Below are 26,073 nucleotides of genomic sequence, written 5' to 3' on the forward strand. Positions count from 1 at the left end.
TTTGATATTTCCACCCCCCATGCTTACTTGCACTGCCACGGGTAAGAAAAGACTGCACAGCCTATATTTAAAACTTTCATATAGGATAGAACATAGAGGTATAAATGTTGCAGTAGAGTATATTTTGTATGTATAATGATACGATATCTGTAGGTTATGAAGGAATTTGGTTTTCATGTCTAATATGAGAATTTCAGATGATTGCAAGGCTGCATCTTTGTGTCTACACTTCATCAAGAGTGCTTACTTTTGTTATATGCATGTAATTAAACAAAACAAATTCATACAAAATGCTCTCGTCCGTAGGCAAGTGGTTCTCATTACCAAATTTAGCAGAGGTCTGCCGGGACAGTGCATGCATATCCTATGCATCGTAACCCATGACGTCCAAAGGTTTTGTCATAAAGGCACACTATTTGGGAAAGTCTTGTCCTCTCAAACCTTTGGGCTGCCGCTATGAGCGAGCTCGCAGATGTTGAGTGCCGCAGTGGCTAGTCTGCCGTGGCGCCTGCGCTCTTTCCCGGTTGGCTAATTAAGAAGGCTCGACGCGGTCTGGCCAATCGCAGCGCCAGTAACACAGGCGAGCAGAAGCCTTTGGGAGAGTGTCAGAGACGCGCCGCCGGAGTGAGGAACACCGACAGGCAACAGGAGCCCAATATAATATCACAGGCAAATAGTAAGTTCATCAGGTTTGCCATCCCACATCCCAGGCAGGTAAGAATACCCAAATAATAAAACCCGACTATGATAGCTGTACAAAGCTGACTGGTTATAAGCGATGCTACTATTTTGCTATCTTCGTTGCAAGAGTAATTTGGTTTTGCGAGTTCACAGACGAATGTCGCTGTAATCTGGCAAAAGCCACAGCAGCGAATCCAGTACTCGTGAGCTATGTCGCTTACTGTTTGGGTAATGTCGGTATCCTTGACAGTCGGCTACGAAATAAGCTTTCGTTATGTTTTGCATTAAACACTTTTTGCAGTTTAAATTCATTATCTTCGTAATGACAATGTCCATCTTAACTTCCAGAATGATCCTGAGTAATGTGTCGGGTGTGACCTAATGGCACTGAGCGGATCATGAGAGGACAGATCGAGCACAATGTTGCTGCTGGAATAATGTCCGTGTTTGTACTTACTGGTTAACTAATGTCTCGATTTGAGAGGTGCATCATTGTTCGTCTTTTTTATTTTAGTTTATTAGTAGGACGAATAAATTAGTAAAATACTTTTGCAGTTATCATCACTATACTCGCTGCTTAGGCGGATTTGGGCATTGTCGAGCTAATTTAGCCGCTTGGTAACATTGCATTACATCACCTTTCCGAAAGTAGTTACGGGCTGTGTATACTGGCTAGCGTGCTAGCTAGCTACAATAGCCGGTCAGTGTTTGCCATGTTTCGCTCAATCTAAGGGTGTGTGATGAGTGTGCCCGTAAACGATACTTAAATGTCACTCGTGCAATATCCTATATTAGGATATAAATATTCTAATTCAGCAAGCCTAAGGTAATTCTTCAATTCGGTTACAAGGCAATTCACAGTGTAGCCGGCGCTACCTAGCTTTAATACACTCTTAATAATGTACTATATGCTAATCTCTGTAAATTTGTAATCGAAACTGAAAATGCTCCCAATTCGAGGAACTCGACTCTCTCAGTTGGCAAAAATTCTGAGTAGCAGGTGTTATGTTAGCAAACGTTTAACTGAACTAGTAAAATTCAGCTGACTTACATGCCGTAGTTGTTATTTTTGCGTTAGTGTGGGGAAATTCAGGTTGGCGAATCAGAAATAAAAATTTCGTTGAAGTCTTCTTTAAAAATCAGAGGTAAGCATATTTTAATGTGGCTATTTGAGTAATATAATTGAGAAAAGAAATCCACTTAGGTTTCTAGTCGTTTAAAAGAAAACTGGAACATTTAGCCTATATCGCGCTCTTATCTATGGAGGGTCTCCTTGAAAAATATGGTGTGGTGATGAAGCAGAAAGTTTAAAGACCCAAAAGTATTTTTTAAATTAAATAAATGTAATGTTTACTTACAGTAGAAGGAAATAAGATGCAATCGACCTATCAGTTAACGTTAGATGATCTTGCTAAAGTTGAGAGCTACTCACATTCTGTCACGACGGCTTCTTTTAGGGTTCACAAAACATCGCCTTGGCTTTAGCGACGATTTTTTAGGCTGAAACCGTCGTTTACCGTTAATGGTGTCCATCTGTGATGGGATTTTTGGTTTCGGTGTAGGCTAGCTCCCCTGAACTGGTTGAATTGTAGAGGTCTATGGCGAGAGGGTATTTCGCATTAAAGAACTTATAGGAATTAAAAAATGAATTACGTTTTGTTTTGACTGTATTTAGACATATCGCGACGGCATAAGGAAGTGTTCTGCCACCAAAAAAGAATGGTATAATATACATTTTAAAACTGATTCAGCCTCAACATGACTTAAGGTTTTCCTGGCAATAACAGTGACCATTGCTGGTCTCTATCATTAAATAGAGAACAATAATGTTAGCTTATTATCAAAATGGTAAACCACATTAGTAATAGGACTGGCTCTACTCTGAGGTGTTTGCATGCATGCACTTGTGTGTGTACGCTAGGCCTGAATTTTGCTGTATGCTGACTGCTTCTCCTGGTCCCCTCTCTGATTCGGCAGGATGTCGGAAGTGGAGCTTGTGAAAAAGATGCTGCGGGCCGTTCTGCAGTCCAACAAGAATGGGGTGTCACTGGCCCAGCTGCAGGCAGACTTCAAGGACCTGACCGGAGACTTCATCCCCTGCAAACAAATGGGCTTCACTTCCCTGGACGCCTTCCTCCAGAGCCTGCCCTCTGTGGTCAGGATGGAGCGCACAGCAAGGGGAGAGGTGAGGAGATCGCCCCGCCCCCCCTCACCTCCTCACTAGGCCTCAGTCTGGGCTAAGCCTCGGTTAGCTTTCACCATCGGCACCTCAAGCCTGCCATTTGGCCGTAGTGGTAGGCTTAACTCCACAACAGTAGACGGGTGTTGTAGTGTGGTGACTGCGATTTGTCGATTTGAGCCGTAATGGAGCCTAATTCCTCCCTCCCCTCTGTTGCAGGTTATCTGCTTTGCCACAGTTTGCAAGGAGACGGAGCACATCGCCCAGCTCGTGGCTCGTCAGCGCTCGTCCAAGAAGACTGGCCGTCCCCAGCTGGTCAACTGCCAAATGAGGGTTAAGCCACCCACTCCTTCCATGCTGAATGGTAGGTCTGAGGAGTGGAGCCCCGCCCCCTCAGGGAAACAGTTGAAAAATCTGTGCATATTCACAAACTGAAATAATGTTAGCTACCATGCTTATTTATGTTTAGAGTCATGTTTGTTTAAGCAACATTCATGGACAAGCAAATAAATAAACCTGCTTCCTTAAATTGCAGAATTTGTCTGTAGGATATGAACCACAAAAAAAACTGACATTTTGTTATCCGTTGTAGGCAATCTAGCCTTCGGGTAGGATGCTATGTGTGATAACTGAACCACCAAGAAATTTGGCTAAATATTTTGCATAATTGGGAAGTTCAAGTTCTCCACTTTCTTACGTTTGGATAGTGTCAGATACTGTGGGATGATCTTTAAACCTCTGTGTTAGTATGATGATGTCACCCAGAAATGTGAAAAGACTTCTGTGGTTGGATACGTCGATATGTCCTTTGCTGGAAGGAGGCGAGGACCTGACTTTGAAGCCGTTTCGCATGGCTCCTCTGATATTGGGATGCTGGAGGCAGGGAGGACACAAAGATTGGTTTCTGGAGCACGGGGGCGATGAGGTGGTAGTGGAGGAAAGGTGGAAACATTTTTTGAGTATTGGGATGCACCTGGTGTCAGATAGAAAAGTGAACTCATGGAAAAGGGACCCCACTGATGATGTGAGAGTTTCTTCAATTTCATAACCTACAATGGTTTGTATGCTATGGAAAATTTACCCCAATCACAAAAACGTAGATTACAATACATGGGTCATTTTTCCATACTGGGGGTTTCATTTCTTTATTGAAATGTGATCCACCAGTTCGTTTTCCATTGGATCAGATTCCTGTATGACAAAGGCATTGCCCTGAGTCTCATCTCATTAGCTATCCAGATTGTGTAGGATGCAGGTATAAAGTGAACATGATTGATTCGTGTGGGAAATGCAGCTGGAACATGATTGGACAATTTGTAATGCAGGTGGAATACGATTGGATGGTGTGAAATGTGAGTAGGAACTGATTGGAGCTGACTCGGCTTGGGGCTCCCTGCGCAGAAACTAGCCGTGTGCCGCGCTGGAGCTCAATCCTGCCTTTCCCAGCGCCTTCACCTGGCCCGGGTGTTCCTGGGAGTTTTTGCGCGAGAGGAAATCAGCACCGAATGAGCAAAGGGATAGGAGGACTACGCGCTTCCGGCCTGGAACGTTCCACTGGAATTGCGCAGCGCTGGAGTGGAATTCCGCCACGTGTTCGCGCTCTGTCCGTGTGCGCGGCGGCGGCGGCGAGTGCGGAATCGATTCGGTTACGGACGGCGCTAAATTGAGTTAGGGTTTCTCTTCGCTCGACGTGGCTGGTGTTTTACAGTGGGCTCCCCCCGATTCGTTCAGCCAGGCTGGGCGTTCCGCGCGCGGGCCGTTTAGCAGTAATAGGCTGCGCTTTTAGCAAACCCAAGAGTATAATACAATCAGCCGTGCTGACACCGCGGCAGTCTTGGCTTTTCCCCCGTGCTCTAATGGCCTCTTCATGCTCGTTATAGTTAATGATAAGGCCCAGAGTGCACTGATTAGATGGCAGCCCATTTTCGGCTGGCTCCTTAATGTAGTCTGATCACCGAACTCCGCGGTCATCTTGTTTAATATCACCCCATAGAATTTCTGGATTGTTAAATTGTTTTTTAAAAAAAACAGAGTGATTCACGGTCTTGTTATTAGCCTGTCGATTCAAATCGGAGGGGTTGCAGATCAGAATAATTTTCGTTAAGTGCTTCCGTAAAAGCTATGATTTTCCTCGATAAAGATGTTTCATTGATGAAGGCAGTTTGACATGCAGTAATTGCTAGTCTCATCTTTACTGAAAAATGTTGAGTGCTGACATTATTTTGATGTGGATTTTGAAGTGGCTGAATCCCAAATAAGGTTAGAATTTTTTACTTCTGAGAGAAAGCTTGGGCAGAACTCATTGAACACTCCCAGGCTCCTTCTATCCAGACTACAGTGGATATTATTTATTAGTTATTGTATTAGTTAACACATCTAAATGTAGGGCGGCACAGTGGTGCAGTGGGTAGCACTGTCGCCTCACAGCAAGGAGGTCCTGGGTTCGGATCCCGGCCTGGGCCTTTCTATGTAGAATTTGCGTGTTCTCCCTGTGTCCACATGAGTTTCTTTGCTCATTGCATGCTGGGATAGGCTCCAGCACCCCGTGTGACCCTGATCAGGATAAGCGGGTAGAGTGATGAATGGATGGACATGTAAATGTAATTCCAGTATATGCTTCATATACATGTTTTAACTCCGATCACCTGTGAACCAAGAACGAGTTATCTTTCTTAAATAAAATGACAGCCTTTGATCTCTGTTCCCTGAATGTGGATGAACTCAGATCCCACAGGTGAAGGAGACTTGAAATGTTGCCAGGCATTACAGTGCCTTCATACTTTTGCCAAACATCTGCTGCTATGTCTTCAAGTCTGACCAGTCATCTTCTGTGCTCAGGTCAAAGGTCAATACACAATCAAGATGAAAGAAATGGTAATCTGTATAAAACAGCGTAACAAATTCAATTCAGTTCACTTTATTTGCGTTGCGCTTTGTATAGAGAAATGACACAAAGACGCTTTATAGAGTAGCAAGGCAACTACTCATTGCAACTACAAATTGTGCCTCTGTGGTATGTATAGCTTTTTGTGTGGGTGTGTGTGTGTGTGTGTTCATGTAGAACTAACAGTTAGGGAACGTGGCCTATTTCTTTGTCTCTAAAGAATTAGACATTGGATATTGAGCACATGAAGTCCCAGTATGAGAACAGATGGTCTGTATCAAAGCTCTCTGTCTGGCTGATGTTAGCAGGAGTCACCCACTCTTGGGCTTGAGGGGGGGGCAGCATATTTCCTTTATTATGATGCAGCAGAAACGTGCCGATCTCTATTAGCCTTGGCCTGTGAGAGAGACGTGATTACGCCTCAGTGTCTCCCCAGCACTTCCCAAGCGAACGCCCCCTCCCTCTTCCTCCCTCTGTTCCGCTTTCTCTCTCCCCCATCTCGCTCTCTCTCCCGCTCTTTCCATCTCTCTCTCCCCCATCTGTCTCGCTTTCTCTCTCCCTCGCCCCATCTCTTTCTCTCCTCATCTATCTCTCTGTCTCTCTCTCCCCCACCTTTCTCTCACCCATTTCTCTCTTTCTCTCACTCTTTCTCTCTCCCTCATCTCTCTGTCTCTCTCCGATCAGAAGCATATCGTCTGCATTTTAGCGAGACGGTGGCTTGGTCATCGCCCTTCCGTCGACTCTCCTGCACCCCCCTCCCCCTCCCCACCCCCCCACCCCCGCCGCCCTGTCTGTAGTCTGCCAGGATGAGAGCCGCTGCTGGCAGGTGCTCCGCGTTCATTACCGTGGCGACAGGAGGAGGAGAGCTGCGCTCTGTGGCTCGGACACCGGCGGTTCAGAGCTCCGGGGTACAGACAGAGGGAGAGCGCTAGCTCGGCTCCGTAGCTCAGACGGGGGGGGAATTCAGAGCCAGGGCGCAGGGCTGCCGATTCTCAGATAAGGGGAATTCGGCTGTTCCGGTCCTCGGAGGGAGAGAGGCGGTTGTGATGCGTGGGCAGAAAGGTATGATGTCATGTTATTGAGGGAAGGTACGGTGTCATGTAAGTGATTGGGTGAAGTTATGATGTCATGTTATTGAGGGAAGGTACGATGACGTATAAGTGATTGAGTGAAGTTATAACGTTGTGTTAAAGATTGAGTGAATGGTATGATGTCTTGTAAGTGACTGAGTACTCACCTTTCTGGGACCTGTCGACAGACACTTGTCAAAAGGAAACAAATAATTGACTTAGGGCTGGTTTCACAGACACAGATTAAATTTGTACTGTGAATCTCTATTCAGAATTGAATTAAGTCTAGGACTAGACTTAATCTTTGTCTGTGAAGCTGGCCCATGGTTAATCATTTTGGCCAGCTATCAAAAAAAAGGCTTTTGTATGCTTTTGTGGGTGGCCTTGAAATAATTGCTGGCACAAACCTAGAAGAACCTAGAGAAGGCGATTCTGCACTTTTGGGGGCATCTGGTATCCTCCTCTGGAGTGGCAGAAGTTTTGCTTTAAATCACTACATTCTCAGTCTAGTTCCTGTACCAGTTATGGCACTCAACTATATACTGTTGGTTTTTGTTTTATTCTAGGTTTATGTATTATTGCATGTTTATGTAACTGGCTGCTATGGGTCCCCAAAACTGATTGCCTAAGCATTAATGTATTTGTCAGTTGCTCTGGATAAGACTGTCTGTTTAGCTTGTTGTAAATGCATAAGCTATTGTCCTGAGATGGGAGCTAACGCTGTGTCAAACAGCTAGGTCTCTGAGAGACGTCTGTGCCTACCTGCCCACAAGGGGGCCTGGGCGCACCCCATCCCGTCTCTGTCTGCCCCCAGCTCCCTCTCATGGCTGCAAAGGCTGCCCAAATATCCAGAAGACGCGGATATTTTGAGTGAGGCTGGCAGCCACGCAGGCCTAGGAGTAGGAAAAGGGAAAGCTTTTGTGTTTTTAATAATGCCGTTATCTCTAGCCTGCTGGCTGGCTGCACATACCCACACAGTGAGTGTCAGTTTTTCATCTCGCTTCCTCTACAGCGGCTGTCACCGTGTTCACACCCTCCAGAGGAGGTGTGGTGACATCATCGCCGATGAGCTCCCAGAACGCGTGCTTATTTTGGCTTTGGCTCGTTAGCGCTTAGGGTAACGGTTCGGCGGGAGTAGAGTAGCGGCATGGGATGTGATGAACGGCGTGCTTAACGGAGAAAAAGACGGGGGATTGCACGGCGCTTAAATGGCGGTGAGAAAGGCCCGGGCCCGTTAATTAGAAACGCAGCCTGCGGGCCCTCGTAACGCAGCAACAACCCGTTAGCCACCCGGTCCTCACACCGCCGCTCTCTGATGGAAGTGCTTTTCTTTATTGGCTGTGCAGTCCATAAACAAGGATGGTTCCTCTTGGAAAATGTCCCTGTTGCTCCTGCTGGCAAAGGAAAGTAATTTGGTTTTATTTGCTGTATTGTCATACAGAGTTTTTCTGAGTGAACTCTTAGTTTGATATCAGTGATATCAGTTGGTCTGATTCAGTTCAATATTGGTGATATCGGTTGGGTTGATTGTTTGATATGAGTTGCTTGATAGTTGAAGTCACTGATTTGATAGTTTCAAATCAGTGACTTCAATAGGTATGGCAGTTTGATATATGTTTTCTGCCATTTTGATATCAGTAATATCAGATGGTTTGATATCAGTGAAAACTATTTGTAAATTTGGTCAGCCATGGTGTTTATGAATTCATGATATCTTGACTATATACACATGTATGAGTGTCTTATATTTATATATGTGTCTGTGGTCCACATAAGCTAGTGTGTGTGTGTGTGTGTGTGCGTGCATTGTTCTACCCAACTACAGGGTATACTTTACCCAACAGCAGGGCATCCTCCTCCCAGAAATTGAACATACTCTACCCAACAACAGGGCATACTCTACCCAACAATAGGGCATCCTCTACCCAATAGCAGGGCATCATCTACCAGCAACAGGGCATACTCTACCCAACAGCAGGGTATCGTCTACCCAACGATAAGGAATACTCTGGGCCGTCTGTCAGGCTCTGTACGTTTCACTGTCCTTCACACAGTTACTCGCAGGTATCCAGTAAGTATATGTGCTCATCCCCCCCCCCCCCCCCTTAACTCTCGAACCTGCAGCTAAGCCCAGGACGTCACTGAGGCAGCCGGACCACACAGGCCGTTCCAGCCGAGGCGGGGCACAGATTCCCGTTGGGGGGCGCTCCGGAGGAGTGGGAGACCACCGGCAGGCCAGCGGGAGAGACAGCCAGCCTAACGGGAGGGTAGCCACACCCCCCCAGAACAGAGCCCCTGCCACACAGACGAGGAAACCCCCTGCGCCTACCGACAGGTGAGTGCCGACCAATTGCAGTCCAGCGCCACTGTGTATTAGCATCTGTGCGTGCGTTCGTGCCCGCGCGTGTGTGTTTTGCTTACTCAGCATGCCATGCCAGCACCAGAGCTGCCAGTTTCTTCCCCCCCCCACTCCACCCAGAAAAAAACTGCTGACATCACCAACCAGCTTTCTGTATTATCCAGACACTCTCCCCCCCCTCCCCAGGAAACAAGGGGTGGGGGGAGAGGGGAACACAATGGGTAACCCTGCCCTGCCCTGTCGGGGAATATGTGAAGCCCTGTTCTGTAATCCCTCCTTTATTCAACAGAGTGAATCAGCACATTGGCCGCGGCTAGCGGAGCTTTCGGGCAGGCAGATTCCCCCGGCCTGGCGTCGAAAGCGCGGCGCTCAGCGCTTACTGTGCCGGGGGGCGTTTGGCTCGCTGTCCAGCTTCAGACCGGACGCGACGCTAGGAATGATGCGCAGGTGGAACAGGTGTACAGCAGGGATTCGTCCTGATTGGGTGGAGCTGTGTAGGGGCGTGACTTAGTGACCTGTCGGGCCAGAGTCTGATTGGTGCTCCTATATTTTAAGAGTCTGAATCACTGACACAGGTCTTCTTAGTGCTAGTCCTGGAGTACTGCGGTGTGTTCCAGTTTTGGTTTCACGCAATCTCTTATTTGATTAAGGTTGTTCATTTTGTGCTGAAGTAAATTGTAGCACAATGCAGGCTTGGCTTATCACCGTTTGCTTTGTGTTTGAGCTCCTCGTTTTCCAGAAATGGTGTACATTCAATAACCTGACCTTTCTTTCAATAGTTAGGACGACATTGATCAATTTACCAATTGTGTGAATGTGACCTCTTTCGAGTGGACTAATTTGCCAAAGCATGACACAGCAAATTAAAGCATTAGCTGTCTGAGATCTGATCTGACTAGTATTTTTAGTTTTTTTTACTGAATGTGCAATATTAATTACTTTCAATAGGAATATCTGTATCTCTCAGTATTGCAGCTCATTGCTAATTTGAAAGGAATGCTAAGGTGTGCTGGAGGTTGATGAAGCTCCTTGCTTCTGCAAACTGCTGGCATTTCAGGTTCCAGGCTCATTAGAGTTAGCAGTGATAGGTGACAAATTGATTCATTACTCTGAGGTAGGATTTTCATAATTGCCTAAGATTAACTTTGGAAAATTAACCATCAAGACTCATATTATATTATATTATATAATATGCTGGTGCATAGTTAGGATAGGTTTTGTTTAGAGTTTGCCAACACTGTAAAGCTAAAACGATACTTTTAAACCGGTGCCAGTGCCTAAAGGGTTCTTGAACCAGCACCTTCTTTAACCCCTTGAAGAGTAGGTTTTTTGGAATGTTCTTTCAAAATTCTAAGCTGCTGTTCTAGAACGCCATTGCTTTCAAGTACCGGTAGTGATTGTTACATCAGCATTAGAATGTTACTGCATTAGAATGATCTTACACCTTAAAGGGTTAAAATAAAGAGCAACCCATGACAAAAGGGCATGTTTTTTATTGGAAAGGCAAAGAAATTGAACAATTTGTTTTTTTTTTATTATACTTCATACTCATGATATTCTTTATACTTATAACTTCGTTTTTGCCATTTTGACTGAGTTTAACGTTTGCTAGCTTGCTAACGGTACCTGCCGTCACTGAGCGACAGAGCGAGTGTAACGTTAGCTGGTGAAGGCATACGGCACCAAGTTCTGCATTGCGATTCAGTCTGGTAGTTACCGGTCGTGTGGGAACCATAGTGCCAGTGTTACTGTGTTCCGGTACCCATGGGCACACTTACCATAGAGCCTTCGTTCTGTATAATGGGAAGTGCAGAAGTGCTGAACGGTGCAGCTGTGCGTGTCTCGTTTCTGAAAGTGTATCTCATCAGCCCGAAATTGCCTAAATTAATGACTTTATTTACATTGCACTTTTCACACAGTGGTTTGCAAAGTGCTTCACAGATGAGCATGTGCATTTATGAAATAGTAAAAAAAAAAAAACAGAGAATAAAAAGGAAAAATAATAACAGAAACAACACCGCGATGAAAGGCCGTGTGCGTGAAATAAGATGAGTATTGGTAAAGTTAGTAAATAGAGAGATGAATAAACGAGAGGGCTGGTACACGTTCTACGCTGCAGGGGCTGGCTGCGTACCGCGACTGACGATGAGGCGTCTGTGCGTAACGCGGTCCTCAGTTCAGGGGGAGGGCCCGGTGGTACGGCCCAGCGACCGTCGCTCTGTCGGTAACGGGCTGTGGAGGGCAAATAGTAAATGGGTCTGGAGCTCTTTGGTTAGCTCCGCTAGCTGCGGCAGCGCATGCACTCTCCGTGCTTTTGTTTTAGACCAGTGGGAGGTGCGAGTCTGTGGAGTCTCGGCTCGGCACGGACTGAGAATGGGCGGTGAGGTCGACGCACGCCGCAGCTGCTATGGCGACGTCTGCCCATTCCCGAGGAATATATTTCCGTAAGGGTGTGTGTGTGTGCGTGTGCGTGTGTGTGTGTTGTAAGGAAAAAAGGACGTCTCTCGAACGTGATGAAAAAGTACGAAGTTTATTTCCAATACCGGCAGTGACAAAGCGCACGAATGACACCTTGGATTCAGCAGAGTCAGACTAAACCACGAACCTTTCCAGAGGCTGCTTCTTATTTGTTTTCGAAGCTTTGATCAGTAGTGTTGAATACACATACCAAGACGGATGTAGTCGGTCCTTGTAACACCTATCAATTAGGCCATAGTGTATTGGCCGTCCTGTTGTGATTGAATTAGCACGTCTGTTGACTTGAATGGTTCCCAATCTCTCACTCCTGGTCGCTATTCTACCATTCTACCAACTGTATTGTGATAATGATAAGATCAAGGGAATGTGTGGCCAGCAGACACATTGGCATCAGAGACAGACTTCTTACAGTGTGTTCTGTTGGTGCATGCGTCTGCTTGTGTTTATGTATTTCCGCGTTTGCGTGCGTGTATATAAATTGCACCCAGTGATCTTGTGATGTTTGTGTGTTGTATGGCATTACCTGCTTATTTGCATTGAGATGTATGAATCTCAGTCGTGTTTGAGAGAACGAGCCAGCCTTTGCCAGAGCAGTGAGAAAGGTGGCAAACCTGTTTTTCTGCATTTCATTCAGAGGTAAACACTAGGCACAGGGGCCAAGCCAACTGAACTATGATTAAAGACAATTCAGAACTCTGAACTCCAGTCATGGGATTTCCTGGGACCCTGTTTCATTGATAGGCCCCCCAGAAAAACAGGAACACCAAAAACAAATGAGAGCTGGATTAGAAGGGTAAAATTTCTCTAACCCCCCCAGTCCTGAGAGGCTCTGATCCCAGATCAGCTCTGGCTGAGCCGCTGCTCTTGTTGTTTTCCAGGCCAGAGAAGAGGATGCTGATCCCAGATCAGCTCTGACTGAGCCGCTGCTCTTGTTTTTTTCCAGGTCAGAGAAGAGGATGGCTCTGCCCTCCAGGTTTCAGAAGGAAGTGCAGACTCACCTCTCCAGGAACCCGCAGCAGGCTGCAGGTATGTCCGCTCCACAGGACTCAGACAGGGAGACGGACGGAGAGAGAGATGGGTGGTAGAGTGTGAGAGGTCAGAGATACAGAGGTGTGGAGACAGAGAAGAGAGTGGTAGAGCATAAATATGGATCTGCGGAAATTGAGAGGGGTGGAGAGAGGAGAGATATGCAGAGAGAGAGAGCGATGGAGAGGAAGAGATTTGCAGTAGGCGGGATGTTGGAGGGTGGCACATCGGGGCCTCTCCACAGGGGCGTATGTTTTAACCAGAGGGCCGGAATGGGTGTTGCTGTTGTTTTGTTTCGGGGCACATCTCCCTGCAGCACCGTGATCCAGCACCACTCGGTCCTTTGGGTCCAGGACCCCAGGTGGCACAGCCACAGAAGTCGTGGGGTTTCCAGGAAACCCTCAATGCTCAGCGCTGATTACCCAGAAGAGGGGTGGCCTCTGTTGTCCTACTGGGCTGTGCTGGCTCTGGCTTAACAGCATGCTGAACATAAGCAGCACATTTTATACTAAAATCACCAGCTGTTTGATGCACTGCACCGTCCATATGAGGGCATTAATTCCAAGGCCCTGGGTGTCTTCCTCATACCAGACCTGTAGAAGTGATCTCTTATGATCTGAATATGGCCCTCTAACCATTCTGTTGAATTGCTACATCAATTGGATGATAATAATAATAATAATGATGATGATGATGATGATAATTATGATGATGATCGTGATAATAATAACGTTCCTCTTTGAAACAAGCCTTTAAATTCTTGCGGCCTGTCCTGTGCACACGTCCTGCACTCTTTCTTTCCCAGCTCCCGCGAACCTGAACGAGAGTGCCCCGCCCGCCAAGGCCAGAGGCGCGCAGCCCAGCAGCGGGTACAGCCCACAGGTGGTCCAGACCCGCATCAGAGAGGTTCTCAACAAGCACAGCAATGGATTGTGGGTGTCCAAGCTGCCCCAGCTGTACCGGGAGCTGTACAAAGAGGAGTTTCCCCAGGAAGCTCTGAGAGACCTGGAGCACTGGTCCCACATAGGCACAGTGAGCACTGAGGCTAATGCTTTATCCTGCCTGTGTGTGTGTGTGTGTGTGTGTGTGTGTGTGTCTGTTTGTCTGTTTGTCTGACTGTCTGTATCTGTCTGTCTGTTAGCTGTGTCGCTGTGTACAGACTGTGCTGATCTCTGTTAGCTGTGTACAGAATGTACTAATGTCTGTTAGGTGTACAGACTGTACTGATTTGTTAGCTGTGTACAGACTGTACTGATCTCTGTTACCTGTGTATAGACTGTACTGATCTCTGTTAGCTGTGTACAAACTACAGATCTCTGTTAGCTGCGTACAAACTACTGATCTCAGTTAGCTGTGTACAGAATGTACTGATCTGTTAGCTGTGTACAGTCTGTACTGATCTGTTAGCTGTGTACAGAATGTACTGATCTGTTAGCTGTGTACAGACTGTACTGATCTGTTGTGTATGACTGCAATACCCTGTATTATTGCAGGTAGAGAAGCCGTGCAGCAGTAACCCCTCAGAGCTCCTGCTGTACCCCTCTAAAGACCCGCCCCGCCCTTCCTCCGCCCCTGGCAGGAAGTCCCGCACCCCAACCCCGCCCCTGCCGGCCTCCTGCTCCTCCTCCTCCGCTTCCTCCTCCCCTTCCTCCTCCTCCCCCTCCTCTCCCTGCCCGTCGCCCAGCCCTCAGCCCCCCCAGCCTCTGCCCCCCGACCTCAAGGCCAAACTGGGGGAGCTCCTGCAGAAGCACAGCAACGGGGTGTGGGCCCACGCCCTGCCGAAACTCTTCCTGGACACCTACAAGCGCAAGCTCCCCGAGCACGCCCTGCGGGACCTGAGCCTGCTGGCCGACGTCTGCACCGTGGACCACCCCATGCCCGGCAACCCCAAAAAGGCCATCCTGTACGCGCGGGCCGCCGGGGGGGAGCCGGCCCGCAAGCGGGCGGATCCAGAGGCGGGGCGTCGGCCCGGCGCCCAATCGGTGCCTCCCCTGCAAATCCCTGAGGCGGAGTACCCCTCCGTGCTGGTGTTGGAGGCCTCGAGCACCAGCAGCGTCGTACTCAGGCAAGCCCCGAAAGCGCCCCCCCCTCCTCCTGCTACCCCCTGCTTTGCCCCCTCTGGGCCAACTTTTGGGTGCACTGCTGCTGTTAGCCCTCTCCTCTGAGCACCAGGTCAACAGGTTCCCGTTAGAATCCCTCGACAGGCTTTCCGATTTGTGATTGTTCGTGGGGTTTTTCCTTAATCGTTTATCAAGAAGTAGTGAGGCCCCCCTCCTCCCCCAGACCATAAGTATCTGAAACAGAGGCCGCGGCCTTGGGCACTCTGGGACACAGGCAGCAGGAACAAAGCAGAATAGAGACCTCTGAGTCATTTAGGGTCTGAAAGTCTGAAAATTAGTTGTGAATTGCCCCTCTGAATTACGTCAAGAAAGTTAATCAGGGCCTGTAACTGACCTGGGGGCTGCAAACCCTTTTGCAGTGATGATGTGTTTCTCATTCCCCCACACTGGGCCCTGTTTGCCGGAGTAAGGCTGCATTCACACCCGATCAGGCAATGCGGCCCCTTGCCGTGGTGTTGTGCGGAGGTGTGAGCGTGTCACTACATGGTCCATTTGTGTGACGTCATGTTGTGAACTTTAACCCCCCCCCCCCTCCATTTCCTGTCCGCTAACTCAAAAAAAGAAAGGAAAGGAAGTTTCTTACTATCATTATTTTGCAGCATAGACTGCCAGCCAGACGCAGACGTCGAAGCTGGGTACACTAAATAAACCAAGCGAGGACACAACTGGGAGAGTATCATCGTTTGGTCCATGAACTCCATAGTGCTGGGTACAATAAACTAACATGCAAGAATTGCTAAATAGCAAATCTTTTATACAGCTTAATTCCGACGTTTGGAATTGATATTTAGCTAGTAATTATTGTTTCGGTACTCGTCCCATTACCCGGTACTGTCAAATCACGATGAGGAACATAAAATCAAATCTTAGGAAATGAATCGCGTCAGTAATTCATCTGACAGTTTCTTGGTAAACAGCGGACTGCTACATGGTAATTTAAACAACTTGCGTGATTGGCCACTGCAGCGTGACGTCGGGTTGCGTTCCGGCAAAAGTTGATTCTGGGTCAACTTTCTTGCCGCAGGCCGCTGCGTTTTTTTCGGCACCCCATGCGGTCCCCACTGCCACAGCCTAAACGCACTACCCCCATTTAAATGAATGGGAAGACTGCCGTTTTTGCCGCATTGCCTGATCTGGTGTGAATGCAGCCTAAGTTTCAGAGGCACTGCGCTGGTTTTTACCTGGGACTCACCTGGTTCACTGCGCCCCCTACAGGTACATAGGAGAGGGGTACTCGCAGGCCCAGGAGGCTCTGGAAGACCAGATGTGGGAGTTTTACGGCCAGGGCGGCACCCCCAAGGCCCTGCCCTCCCCGGCCCCCGGCCAGCTGGCCGCCGTCAAGAACGAGGAAGAGGAGGAGGTTCTCCGGGCCCGAGTGTGCGAAGTCGCGGCTGATAAGGTCAAGGTACGGGCGTGATTCTCGCTGTATCTGAATACCTGCTGGTCGTGAGGGTGCAGTGAGGGTTTGTGAACCTTGTAATGGGCGGGACTACCATGAGCTGTCAATCACTGACCTGTTTGAACCAATCAACAGGTTGCTGTTGTCCACAGCAAAACAAGGTATTGGTTCCAATTAGTCACTCATTGGGCTCATTCAAAGGGTGGAATATTCCGTTGTGCTTTGAAAGTTCAATCTGTGGGGGAAGTTCATTCTAAACAGCTACATTTCCAAACATTTGGTGCTCTGAAATGTACCCGTTGCTCTTGGAAGCCGCACCCATTTTTGGCACTCTAAAACCTCACTCCCCCGTCACTGCCTGGAGGCCCTTTCCCGTTCTTGTTCACCATGTTGACGAGTGATGTTCACCACTTCTTGTTTCTCTCCAGGTTTACTATGTGGATCACGGCTTTTCTGAGCTGGTCAGCAAAGAAAAGCTTCTGGAACTGCACGAGACGTTCTGCAGGCTGCCCTTCCAGGCCGCTAAGTGCAGACTAGCTGGTGCGTTCCCCGGGGTCCCCCTCACATTGGGCAGAACGTGGAGTTTCATTCGCGGACAAGAAGTGGGCGTGACCAGCATGCTCCAGTGTGTCTGGTCAAATCTGACACATTCTCAAAAAAGAGGTTCCAAATTTAGAAGCCTTGCCTCTAGGGTTTCCAACAGCCTGGTATTAGCTGTGAAGCCCCGTATTTCAGCCAAAAATTGTCCTGTGCAGTGTCCCATATTTGTCCTGCAAATTGACCTTACTTTGAGGAAAAACTAGAAAACAAAGTTGGAGGAAGACAGCACTGTTGGTACTTGTAAGAGCTTAGAAATAATCTACCTTATTCAGGTTGCTGTGTGGTTGTTGTGCCCTGTAAATATTATTCACTTCATAAATAACCCCCAACACGTGATGTGTCCTTGTGTTTGAGCAAGGCCAGTGTTGGCACCCTGAAGGTCCTTCCTCATGCTCAACGAGAACCTGTTTTTAGGTCTGGAGCCTTTCTGCAGCGAGCCAGCGGTGCTGAAGAGGCTCGAGTCCCTGGCCTGTGAGAAGATCCTATTGGCTGAGATCCTGGAGCGGGACCAGACACCCCTGGTGGTGCTGTATGACACGTCGCAGGATGATGATGTCAACATCAACGCCGCCTGCATGAAGGCCCTGCAGGACCGGTCTCTGGACAGTCCCCTGCAGGTACCGTTTGAGCAGGCTAACCTGCTGACATCATCACCCGGAGTGTATAAATGCCCCCCCCAGCTTTATAATGCTGCAGTGTTTTGTGATTGCCCTGTGTTGTTCCAAATCTGTTACGCCCCTGCCAGGCCTCTCTGCTTTGCATCCTCATGACATGTACTGTCCCCTGAGGAGGATTCCAGTGGGCCATCAAAGAGTAGAATTACCCCCCCCTCCTTCTACCAGTCGAGACAACAGATTCATTGTATTTGTTCTGCTGCGGACTGAAAACACACATGGCATTTCAGTTCAACTGCTGTTAATATCTGCACGTTTATTGTGGCTTTACTAACACTGTACCCTCAGTTACTAATTTTCAGTCTCCTTCCTGTACCTTCTGTGGCATTAATCTTAAATTGTGAGTATATATAAACTACTACGATCAGGTGTGGCACCAATGACTTTGATATCAGCTCTGCTCGTTGCCTAAATATTTTTGTATGTGTTATTGTAAGTCGCTCAGGATAAGAGCGTCACTAAAATACTAAAACTACATATTTAAAAATGTAAACATTTTGTCTTCTGCTCTTTCAGGAGAAAGGTTCTGGAATGTTCAGTGTCACCCGTTTTCAGAGGATACTGTTGTTCTTCCCTCTCCCAGGTTAACAGTGCCTACACCGGCGTCTGTGTGACCAACGTCTGCTCGGACGGGACCATCTACTGCCAGCTGCCATCGCGAGGCCAGGCCAAGCTTAACGAGACACTGAAGAAGATCGATGCCTACTTCCACTCACAGGTGACTTCCTGTCATTCCCACCAATCACAGCCCTGCATTTGTGCTGGGGGGTGGGGGTTATTTACTGCATGCTTGGCTGATTGGCAACAACATGTCCCTGGGGTTTTGGTGATTGTGGAGTGTGTCAGTGTGTGATGATTCATGGGGTATGTTAGTTGGTCAGTGTGGTGATTGATGAATGGAGTACGTCAGTCGGTCAGTGTGTTGTGATTGGTGTAGTATGTCAGTCGGTCAGTGTGTTTTTATTGATGGGCTATGTCAGTTTGGTCAGTGTGTGGTGCATTGTTGGGGTATGGCAGTCGGTCAGTGTGCGGTGCTTGATGAGGTATGTCAGTCAGCCGGTGTGCGGTGCTTGATGGGGTATGTCAGTTGGTCAGTGTGTGGTGCATTGTTGGGGTATGACAGTCGGTCAGTGTGCGGTGCTTGATGGGGAATGTCAGTTGGTCAGTGTGCGGTGCTTGATGGGGTATGTCAGTTGGTCAGTGTGTGGTGCATTGTTGGGATCCACTTTGTGTCCTTTCTCTGGATGGACAGATGGGGATTAATGTGGATTGTCAGGGGTTAGCACACACCTCTCATAATCCCACAGAGATTATCGCAGATGACCCAGGTGCTGAACCTGTAGTCAGGCTATGCCATGGGTCAACATCATGTCCTTAGTCTTTGAAGAAGATTCATAATCGCAGTAATTGTAATAAGTGGCAGAATAAAAATGTTGTAATTATACAATAATTATTATGAGCGATACTTTTAATAGATGCACTTTATTGTCCTAAAGGGACATTTGTTGTTGAAATTCAAATGAGGCTGTACACAAAGGATCGTAAAATGTACAAAAAAGATTTTAACTGCAATAAAATATGATTTAAAATATGGTCCTTCTTTTGCACCTGAAGTCTGATACCTACCTTTATTCTATAGAAGTAATATCTGATACCTACTTGTGTTCTATACCACAATCGGCACTGTGCCATTATTAGTGTGGGAGGCTAGAGATGGCTGATCTGTGATGTCATTTCCTGTTTGGCAGGTTACCTCAGAGTTCCTGGTCTCCAAGCCCTTCTGTGGGAAATGCTGTCTGGCCCGGTGCAAGGGCAAATGGGCTCGTGTGGAAGTGAGTACATGGACGTCTGCTGGTATACTGAATACGGCATACATTATACAGCATACAGCGTACGTTATACAGCGTACAGCGTACATCGTGCAGCCTATGTCATACAGCCTACATCATACAGTATACCACGTACAGAATACATCATACAGCATACAGCCCATAGCATACAGAACACAGCATGCATCATATAGCATACCACATTGCACTGAATGTGTAGATTTGCAAGAACAGTCGATACAGGGAAAAGACAGTTTGTCATGTTTTGTCTTATTTCATACATTAGACTATACATGGTTTAAATTTAATTTATATGGCTAAAGTGTTATTTATGTTACTATGAATGTAATGTTTGCTTCTGATAGAGATCAGACTGTGATTTGAAAAGGGAAGCTAGAGTAAGACAGTTTGGAGGGGAATACAAGGCTGGACAATGAACGCTGGTCCACTCCCCCTGTCCTAGATCACTAACCTGCATGGTAGCCGTGTGCTGGACATCCAGTTCCTGGACCTGGGCATCCCCGCCTCCGTAGAGGTCATTGAGCTGAGGGAGGTCCCGCCCCCTTTCCTGCGTGACCTTATGTCCATCCCAGCCCAGGTTGGCCAATCACTTCACAGAGAATGTTTGACCTCACCAATGGCTGCTGGAAGGGTGTTCTGTGTGTGTGTGTGTGTGTGTGTGTGTGTGTGTGTGTGTGTGTGTGTATGTGTATGTATGTGTCTTCAGCACTGAGGGAAGCAAACAACTCTCACTCTCTCTCTCTCTCTCTCTCTCTCCTGGTTTTAGTAAAATAAAACCAGTCCTAAGTAATCTGTTAATCAGCCCTAAGTAATCAATAGCCATCAGTGGTGTTTTATCTCTGGCTCTCAGCCCGTCCTGCTCTCCTCTCTCTCCGTCCCGCTCCGCAGGCGGTGAAGTGCTGTCTGGCGGACGTTCCCGTGGACGTGGGCTCCTGGACGGCGGACGCGGTGCAGCGGCTGAGAGACGCGGCGCTCGGCTGCGCCGAGTGCAGCATGAAGGCCAGTACTGCGCTGACTACGGGGGCAGGGTCGCAACACCTGCGCAGGTCGCATTACAGACATGCAGACAGGGTCGCAACACCTGCGCAGGTCGCATTACAGACATGCAGACAGGGTCGCAATACCTGCGCAGGTCGCATTACAGACATGCAGACTGGGTCGCAATACCTGCACAGGTCACATTACAAACATGCAGACAGGGTCACAATACCTGCGCAGGTCGCATTACAGACATGCAGACAGGGTCACAATACCTGCGCAGGTTGCATTACAGACATGCAGACAGGGTCGCAGTACCTGCACGGGTCGCATTACAAACCTGCAGACAGGGTCACAATACCTGCGCAGGTCGCATTACCGACATGCAGACAGGGTCACAATACCTGCGCAGGTCGCATTACCGACATGCAGACAGGGTCACAATACCTGTGCAGGTCGCATTACAGACATGCAGACAGGGTCGCACTACCTGCACAGGTCGCATTACAAACATGCAGACAGGGTCACAATACCGGCGCAGGTCGCATTACAGACATGCAGGCAGGCAGGGGCGTCATGCAAGCCAAAATTCTGGGGGGGGCACAATTAGAGCGGGGGGCATGGGGGTCCTTCCCCAGAAAAAAAAAGAAAATAATGACCCAATTTTCTGCAATTTGACACATATATTCAAAGACTTTGGGGGGATTATTTTAAAACTTCACTAAATAAGTTTTTGTCGCTCAGTAATCTCCCACTTTATATTAGGGTAAATACTGTATATTTATTTAGAGATTTTCATGTCAGTTATTTGTGCTGTTTTTTTAAAAGAATGACAAGCTTTTCCTCTGCATCTTGACCTGGAGGTATCAAATGGAATTCAGTGTTTTGCTAACTATAACCTGTGATAGTGGCTCATGGCTCACTGCCATAAGATTCACACGGCTCTCCTTTACCAACATTAAATAGGATGCTATGCTATCACAAGGCATGACTAGCTAGCGAGCCAGAAGGCTAAACAACCGGATTGAGGGATGGCTACTAACTTTAACTGGTACTAGCCAACTATCTTGCAAAGCAAACTATGGCTATATTTCACAAATGCAATTAAGTGTGTATAAGTAATTGCATTTCATTTTCACACGTTTGAAAAAGGGATTGATGTTCTACTAACCACTTCAGCAACACACCGTTAAGCTGTAGCCTACATCTCCTCCAGTATTGCTGCGCAACAGAGTGCTATGTGCATACGTACTGCGCACCTGCTGTTGCGAACCGATTTCATCCTGCAACTTTTGGTTTGCATCGCCTGTGCTCAAACATGCAGACAGTGTCATAATACCTGCACAGTTTGCATTACCTGTGTAATATGCAGGCAGGGTGTAGTGCTTGTTTACCCGTGCTTGAACAGTAGCTGTGCACGTCATGCTGCCCACTTTAACATGGGCAAGGCAGGGTCACTGTTTACTGTAATAAACCTCACCCTCCTCTTTGCTGTGTTCTGTTATCAGAGGTAGAAAATACAGGTTCAGGAAGTCCTCCCCAGTATTTTGTTCCAATTGCCTGGATTTACTGGTTAGCACAATTCTTCAGCCAGGAGGTAGGACTAATTAGTGAAATCAGCTGTCTGAGTTTATTGATGGAAGAAACACGTCGCAGGACTTTTAACCTGACCCCTGGACTTTCCGCCTCTGCTGCTCCCATCCCTCCTTTAGCTTCTCATCCCACTTGGGAATGGGAAACAGCGCTCCCAGGGGTGAGAGGGTTGGCGCGGATTCCGAAAGCCAGACGTCAGACTCCCCAGTTATTCTTGCCCCTTCTGCGTAGCTAAGACTGATGAGTGCTTCAGCTCTTCTGGCCAGTCCTGTTGGCCTGTTTGACCGGCGATCGTATAATTACTGCCTGACAGCCCTGGACACTGGGCGATTGGTTTAAAAGGCAGTCGGGCGCATCACAGTTGTTGATATTACAAGACTGCAAGGAGAAAAACAGATGTTCTTAGGAATATGTAAACACGAGGGGCCAATCAGAGAGAGAGCAAACATTCCTGGGTGTGAGAGATAACACAGAGGTGTGAATCATGGGAACATGAGTCCTGGACCAGTACAATCACATTCCACAGTCCTTACATTTACACTTACACTGGTTAGTAAATAAAGCCCTCTGTCTGTAGGCATTGGTAAATGGTATTTATATGCCAAGGGCATATGCAAGTGTGTCCGTGCTGAAGAAAATGTAATTATTGCACTTCAAAAAGCATGTTTTTTACTGTTAAATTTACGAAGTGGCCTTCCTTTGATGGGAATTTTACTGTCCCACCATAGAAAACAATGCTTGGACATTTTCTCAAAAACTGTAAAATATAGATCTGAACAGTGTTTTTTTTTTTTTTTTTTTTTTTTTTTTTTTTGAAACTGCAAATGTACCTTTTGCTTTTTAGCGGCAATGTGTAAAGTAGTAAAGTAGAACACCTTTGGATACTCTGCAGTGAAGGTAGTGCGTGTTCCTCAGGGAAAGGTGCTCCTGAAGAAAAGGCGGCTCTCATCTGCCAATACATATGCACCTTTTCGTCAAATGATAATGAAGGCCACATGGTAACTTTTCTTCATCAGTTTTGGCTAAGTAGTTGCAGCGTGTGGAATGTTGAGAATGTGTGTTCTGTGGTGTATTACTCCCGTTCACACGTGGCAGGGCAGTCACAGTGAGTGTTTGCGTTGGAGAGACAACATCTTGAAGCTGACGCCTGGTCTGTTCCATTCACTCCATCCAGGTAGCCAAGCTGGACGAGGCCAAACGGCTGGCCCATATCTACCTGTTCACTTCCAAGAGCTTCCACGACGCGGACCACAGCGTCAACCACCAGCTGGCCGACTCAGACCTGTGGAAGCACCAGAAGGACGTGTTCCTTAGCAACCGGAGTCCTGCCAAGACCAAGGTCGACCCCAACTCCAACACCAAACCCAACCTCAACTCCAAGACCACCTCCAAGACCAAACCCAACCACAACTCCACCACCAAGACCAATGACAACTCCACCACCAAGCCCAACCACAACACCAACTCTGACACTAACGCCAACACCAACTCCAATGCCGTCTCCGACCCCAACCACAACACGACCTCCAACACCAGCACCAAAAGGCCATCTCTCAAAAAGCCCTTTTCCCCTCCCCCGGAAATCGGGGACGCCCCGCCCCAGAGCCCCACCGCCTCACTCCTGCTGCCCCCTCCTCTGGCGCTGCCCCCTCCTGGTCAGAACATGGACGTGTACGTGTCTGTGGCCTGCCACCCGGGCCACTTCGTCCTGCAGCCCTGGCAGGACCTGTACAAGCTGGCGGTGCTCATGGGAGAGATGATCCTCTACTACAACAAGATGGACGAGCAGCCCGCCCACGTGGAGAAGAACCAGATCTACGCCGCCAAGGTGGAGAACGAGTGAGTGCGGAGGGGAGGGCGTGGCCGCTCACGTACACCGTGTCTGATCTCAGAAACCCAGAAGTGATGTTTTGAGTTTCCCATGAGCCACTGGGTGTCAGGTCCCTGGACCACTGGTTGCCAGCCTTGCTCTGCTTACAATTCACTAAATGAGAGTATACATGTTCTGTGACTCCCAAACGTGATTAGAATTTAGTCTATATTCAAATATGGAACTCTGCATGTACCCTGTGCAGCACATATAGTAAATGATGTATGTTTGAATGTCAGTTTAATGTTTATTAGGCCTCTCAGGGATCCACAGATGGGTTACTGACCCACAGTTTGAGAAACATTGGACCCTGTATGGTATGGTGCTAACACCCCATCTTTCCCTCTTTCTCTCTCTTTCTTTCCCTTTCCCACTCTCCCACCTTCCCTCCATCCCTCCCTCTCTCTCTCTCCCCCTAATTCCCTCTCTTTATCTCCCTTTCTCCCTCCCTCTTTTCCTTCCCTCTTCCTCTCTCTCCCTCTCTCAGCTGGCACCGGGTGTTGGTTAAGTGTGTGCTGAATAACGGGCTAGTGTCCGTGTACGAGCTGGACTACGGGAAGCACGAGCTGGTCAGCATTACCCTGCTGCGGCCCCTCGTCCAGGAGTTCCGGCAGTTTCCATTCCAGGGCATCACCGCACAGCTCGCTGGTAAGCGTCTGATTGGTCATCTCTGTACCATTGCTTACCTGTGTGCCCTGTGATTTACTGCAGGAAATCTGCATGGTATTTGTTCAGAAGCACTGTCATTTTTCTGACAGTTGGACAGACTGTGCTGAATGAATAAACAGTATGTATGCCCTCTTCTGGTCGATTTGTGGTAAAGCTGTTTTTTGTTCAACTGAAAAGGATCTCTGGAGCTGAAAGCCAAAATTACTGCAAAGTATTACCAACAAACCTTCCCAAGTTTCACTGTAAATATATTTGTGGCTCAAATGGGTCATTAATTCAATTATTAATTAATTAATTAATTCATGTCACAGGTTCATCCCTAATATTCAAGTAAAGTAGAACACTCAATGCTCAGCTTTGGGAGTCATTACTCGGTCTTAATACAAGTAACTGCAGTCAGGATAATCCACCAGCAGGGGGCTCTCTTCTCAAAATGTTCACCATGTATCTAGTAAAACCTGGAATAACTGAAACTCTAGTTCACTGCACTGGGGGTGCTGTTTCTATCACTTGTCACACAAGTCTCTTGGGTCTCTGTGTCTTTCTGTTCGGAGTTGTGTTTGAAAAGGGGGATCTCTGACATCCTCTTTCCCCTCCTTTCCTCCCTCCTTGCAGGGTTGAAGCCCAGGCAGTGGTCAGAGGAGGCTTCTATTGTTTTCCGGAACCATGTGGAAAAGAAGCCACTGGTTGCGCAAGTGGAGTCGGTGCAGGAGGGTCCACAGGCCTGGGATAGGAAAGTGGTGGTGTACCTGGTGGACACCTCACGGGAAGAGACGGACATCTGGGTGCACGACATCATGTCCGAGTTCACCGAGGAGCTGACCAAAGCAGCTTAGCAAAACCGCTTTCCTCCCAACAACTAAAAAAAAAAAACGGTGGTTTGCGGGTGTCTTGGTGGCACCGCCCACCAGTGTTGACGTATTAACATAATAATGACCCTCACAATCTAATCTTCGAGGATTGCTGTGTAGGAGGCTTCGGGCGTTTAACGACCAATATGCTGCTCCACCAAATGGTGTCATAATAGGCACGCGGTCGGTGCTCACAAAAAAAGGTCGACTCGACTTAAAAAGCTGTCCGGAAAAAACAACGGCAGCCGCACTGAACGTAGTTTACAGATGTTTTGCTTGTTTTAATTTAAGGATTTACAAGTATATATAAAACTAGCTAAACATTTTTATTTGCTTAATACAATGAAGCCATTCGCCTTTCCAAATGATTAATGTTTGGTTTTCATTTATTTTTGTTAGTGTCCTAAAACTTGACTTTCACAGAATCACCACCACCCTGATATATTTAAAATTCATTTTGAGAAATATATGCATAGTTTGTTTAATGATGGCGTTTTTACCTCCGATTAGTTTCTTAGCAGTGGTGAGAAAATAACTGCGTTGTATTTAAAGGTTTTACTCTCGATCTGAATTTAATGTGTATAAATTTGGCTGAATCAGATGTTTTATTAAAATGTATGGTTTACTGCGGGCCTACTGCATACACTATATATAAAATTCTATAGAAATAAAGTTGGCAACAAATGTCTTGTGCGTTTTATTGATACACTGCTGTCTTGCGTTTTTATTTAAGTAAATGCAATATTGTAATAACTGCAATATTTAGGATTTTTTTTTTTTTTTGTAGATGCA

The 26,073-nt window shown here is 47.4% G+C and overlaps 1 protein-coding gene across 6 annotated transcripts; it reads left to right on the top strand.

Annotated features, from left to right (window-relative positions):
- The first annotated feature begins 508 nt into the window (after positions 1-508).
- Positions 509-25,987, top strand: tdrd7b (tudor domain containing 7 b). Of its 6 annotated transcripts, none has more exons than XM_035427024.1 (17): positions 509-676; positions 2,659-2,866; positions 3,080-3,224; positions 8,939-9,149; positions 12,595-12,677; positions 13,483-13,709; positions 14,171-14,742; positions 16,013-16,202; positions 16,625-16,736; positions 17,211-17,413; positions 18,054-18,188; positions 19,219-19,302; positions 19,763-19,897; positions 20,209-20,319; positions 23,066-23,730; positions 24,249-24,409; positions 25,046-25,987. In XM_035427024.1, exons 2-17 carry the CDS (start codon positions 2,660-2,662, stop codon positions 25,264-25,266), a joined length of 3,462 nt encoding a protein of 1,153 aa, XP_035282915.1. In that variant the 5' UTR covers positions 509-676; position 2,659; the 3' UTR covers positions 25,267-25,987. The 6 variants fall into 6 exon arrangements, with proteins under 6 accessions (XP_035282915.1, XP_035282914.1, XP_035282912.1 ...); XM_035427023.1 differs by having other exon boundaries at positions 510-714; XM_035427021.1 differs by lacking the exon at positions 509-676 and adding an exon at positions 1,097-1,120.
- Positions 25,988-26,073: the final 86 nt, after the last annotated feature.

The sequence above is a fragment of the Anguilla anguilla genome, chromosome 7, assembly GCF_013347855.1.
Source record: "Anguilla anguilla isolate fAngAng1 chromosome 7, fAngAng1.pri, whole genome shotgun sequence".
Taxonomy (NCBI): Eukaryota; Metazoa; Chordata; class Actinopteri; order Anguilliformes; family Anguillidae; genus Anguilla; species Anguilla anguilla.

Excerpts from the sequence above, each read along its gene's own strand:
- tdrd7b (XM_035427020.1), top strand. The coding sequence starts at position 1,449 with ATGTCACTCGTGCAATATCCTATATTAGGATATAAATATTCTAATTCA. Across the intron at positions 14,743-16,012 it reads ACCAGCAGCGTCGTACTCAG|GTACATAGGAGAGGGGTACT; the intron begins GCAAGCCCCGAA and ends CGCCCCCTACAG. Across the intron at positions 19,303-19,762 it reads GCAAATGGGCTCGTGTGGAA|ATCACTAACCTGCATGGTAG; the intron begins GTGAGTACATGG and ends CCCCTGTCCTAG.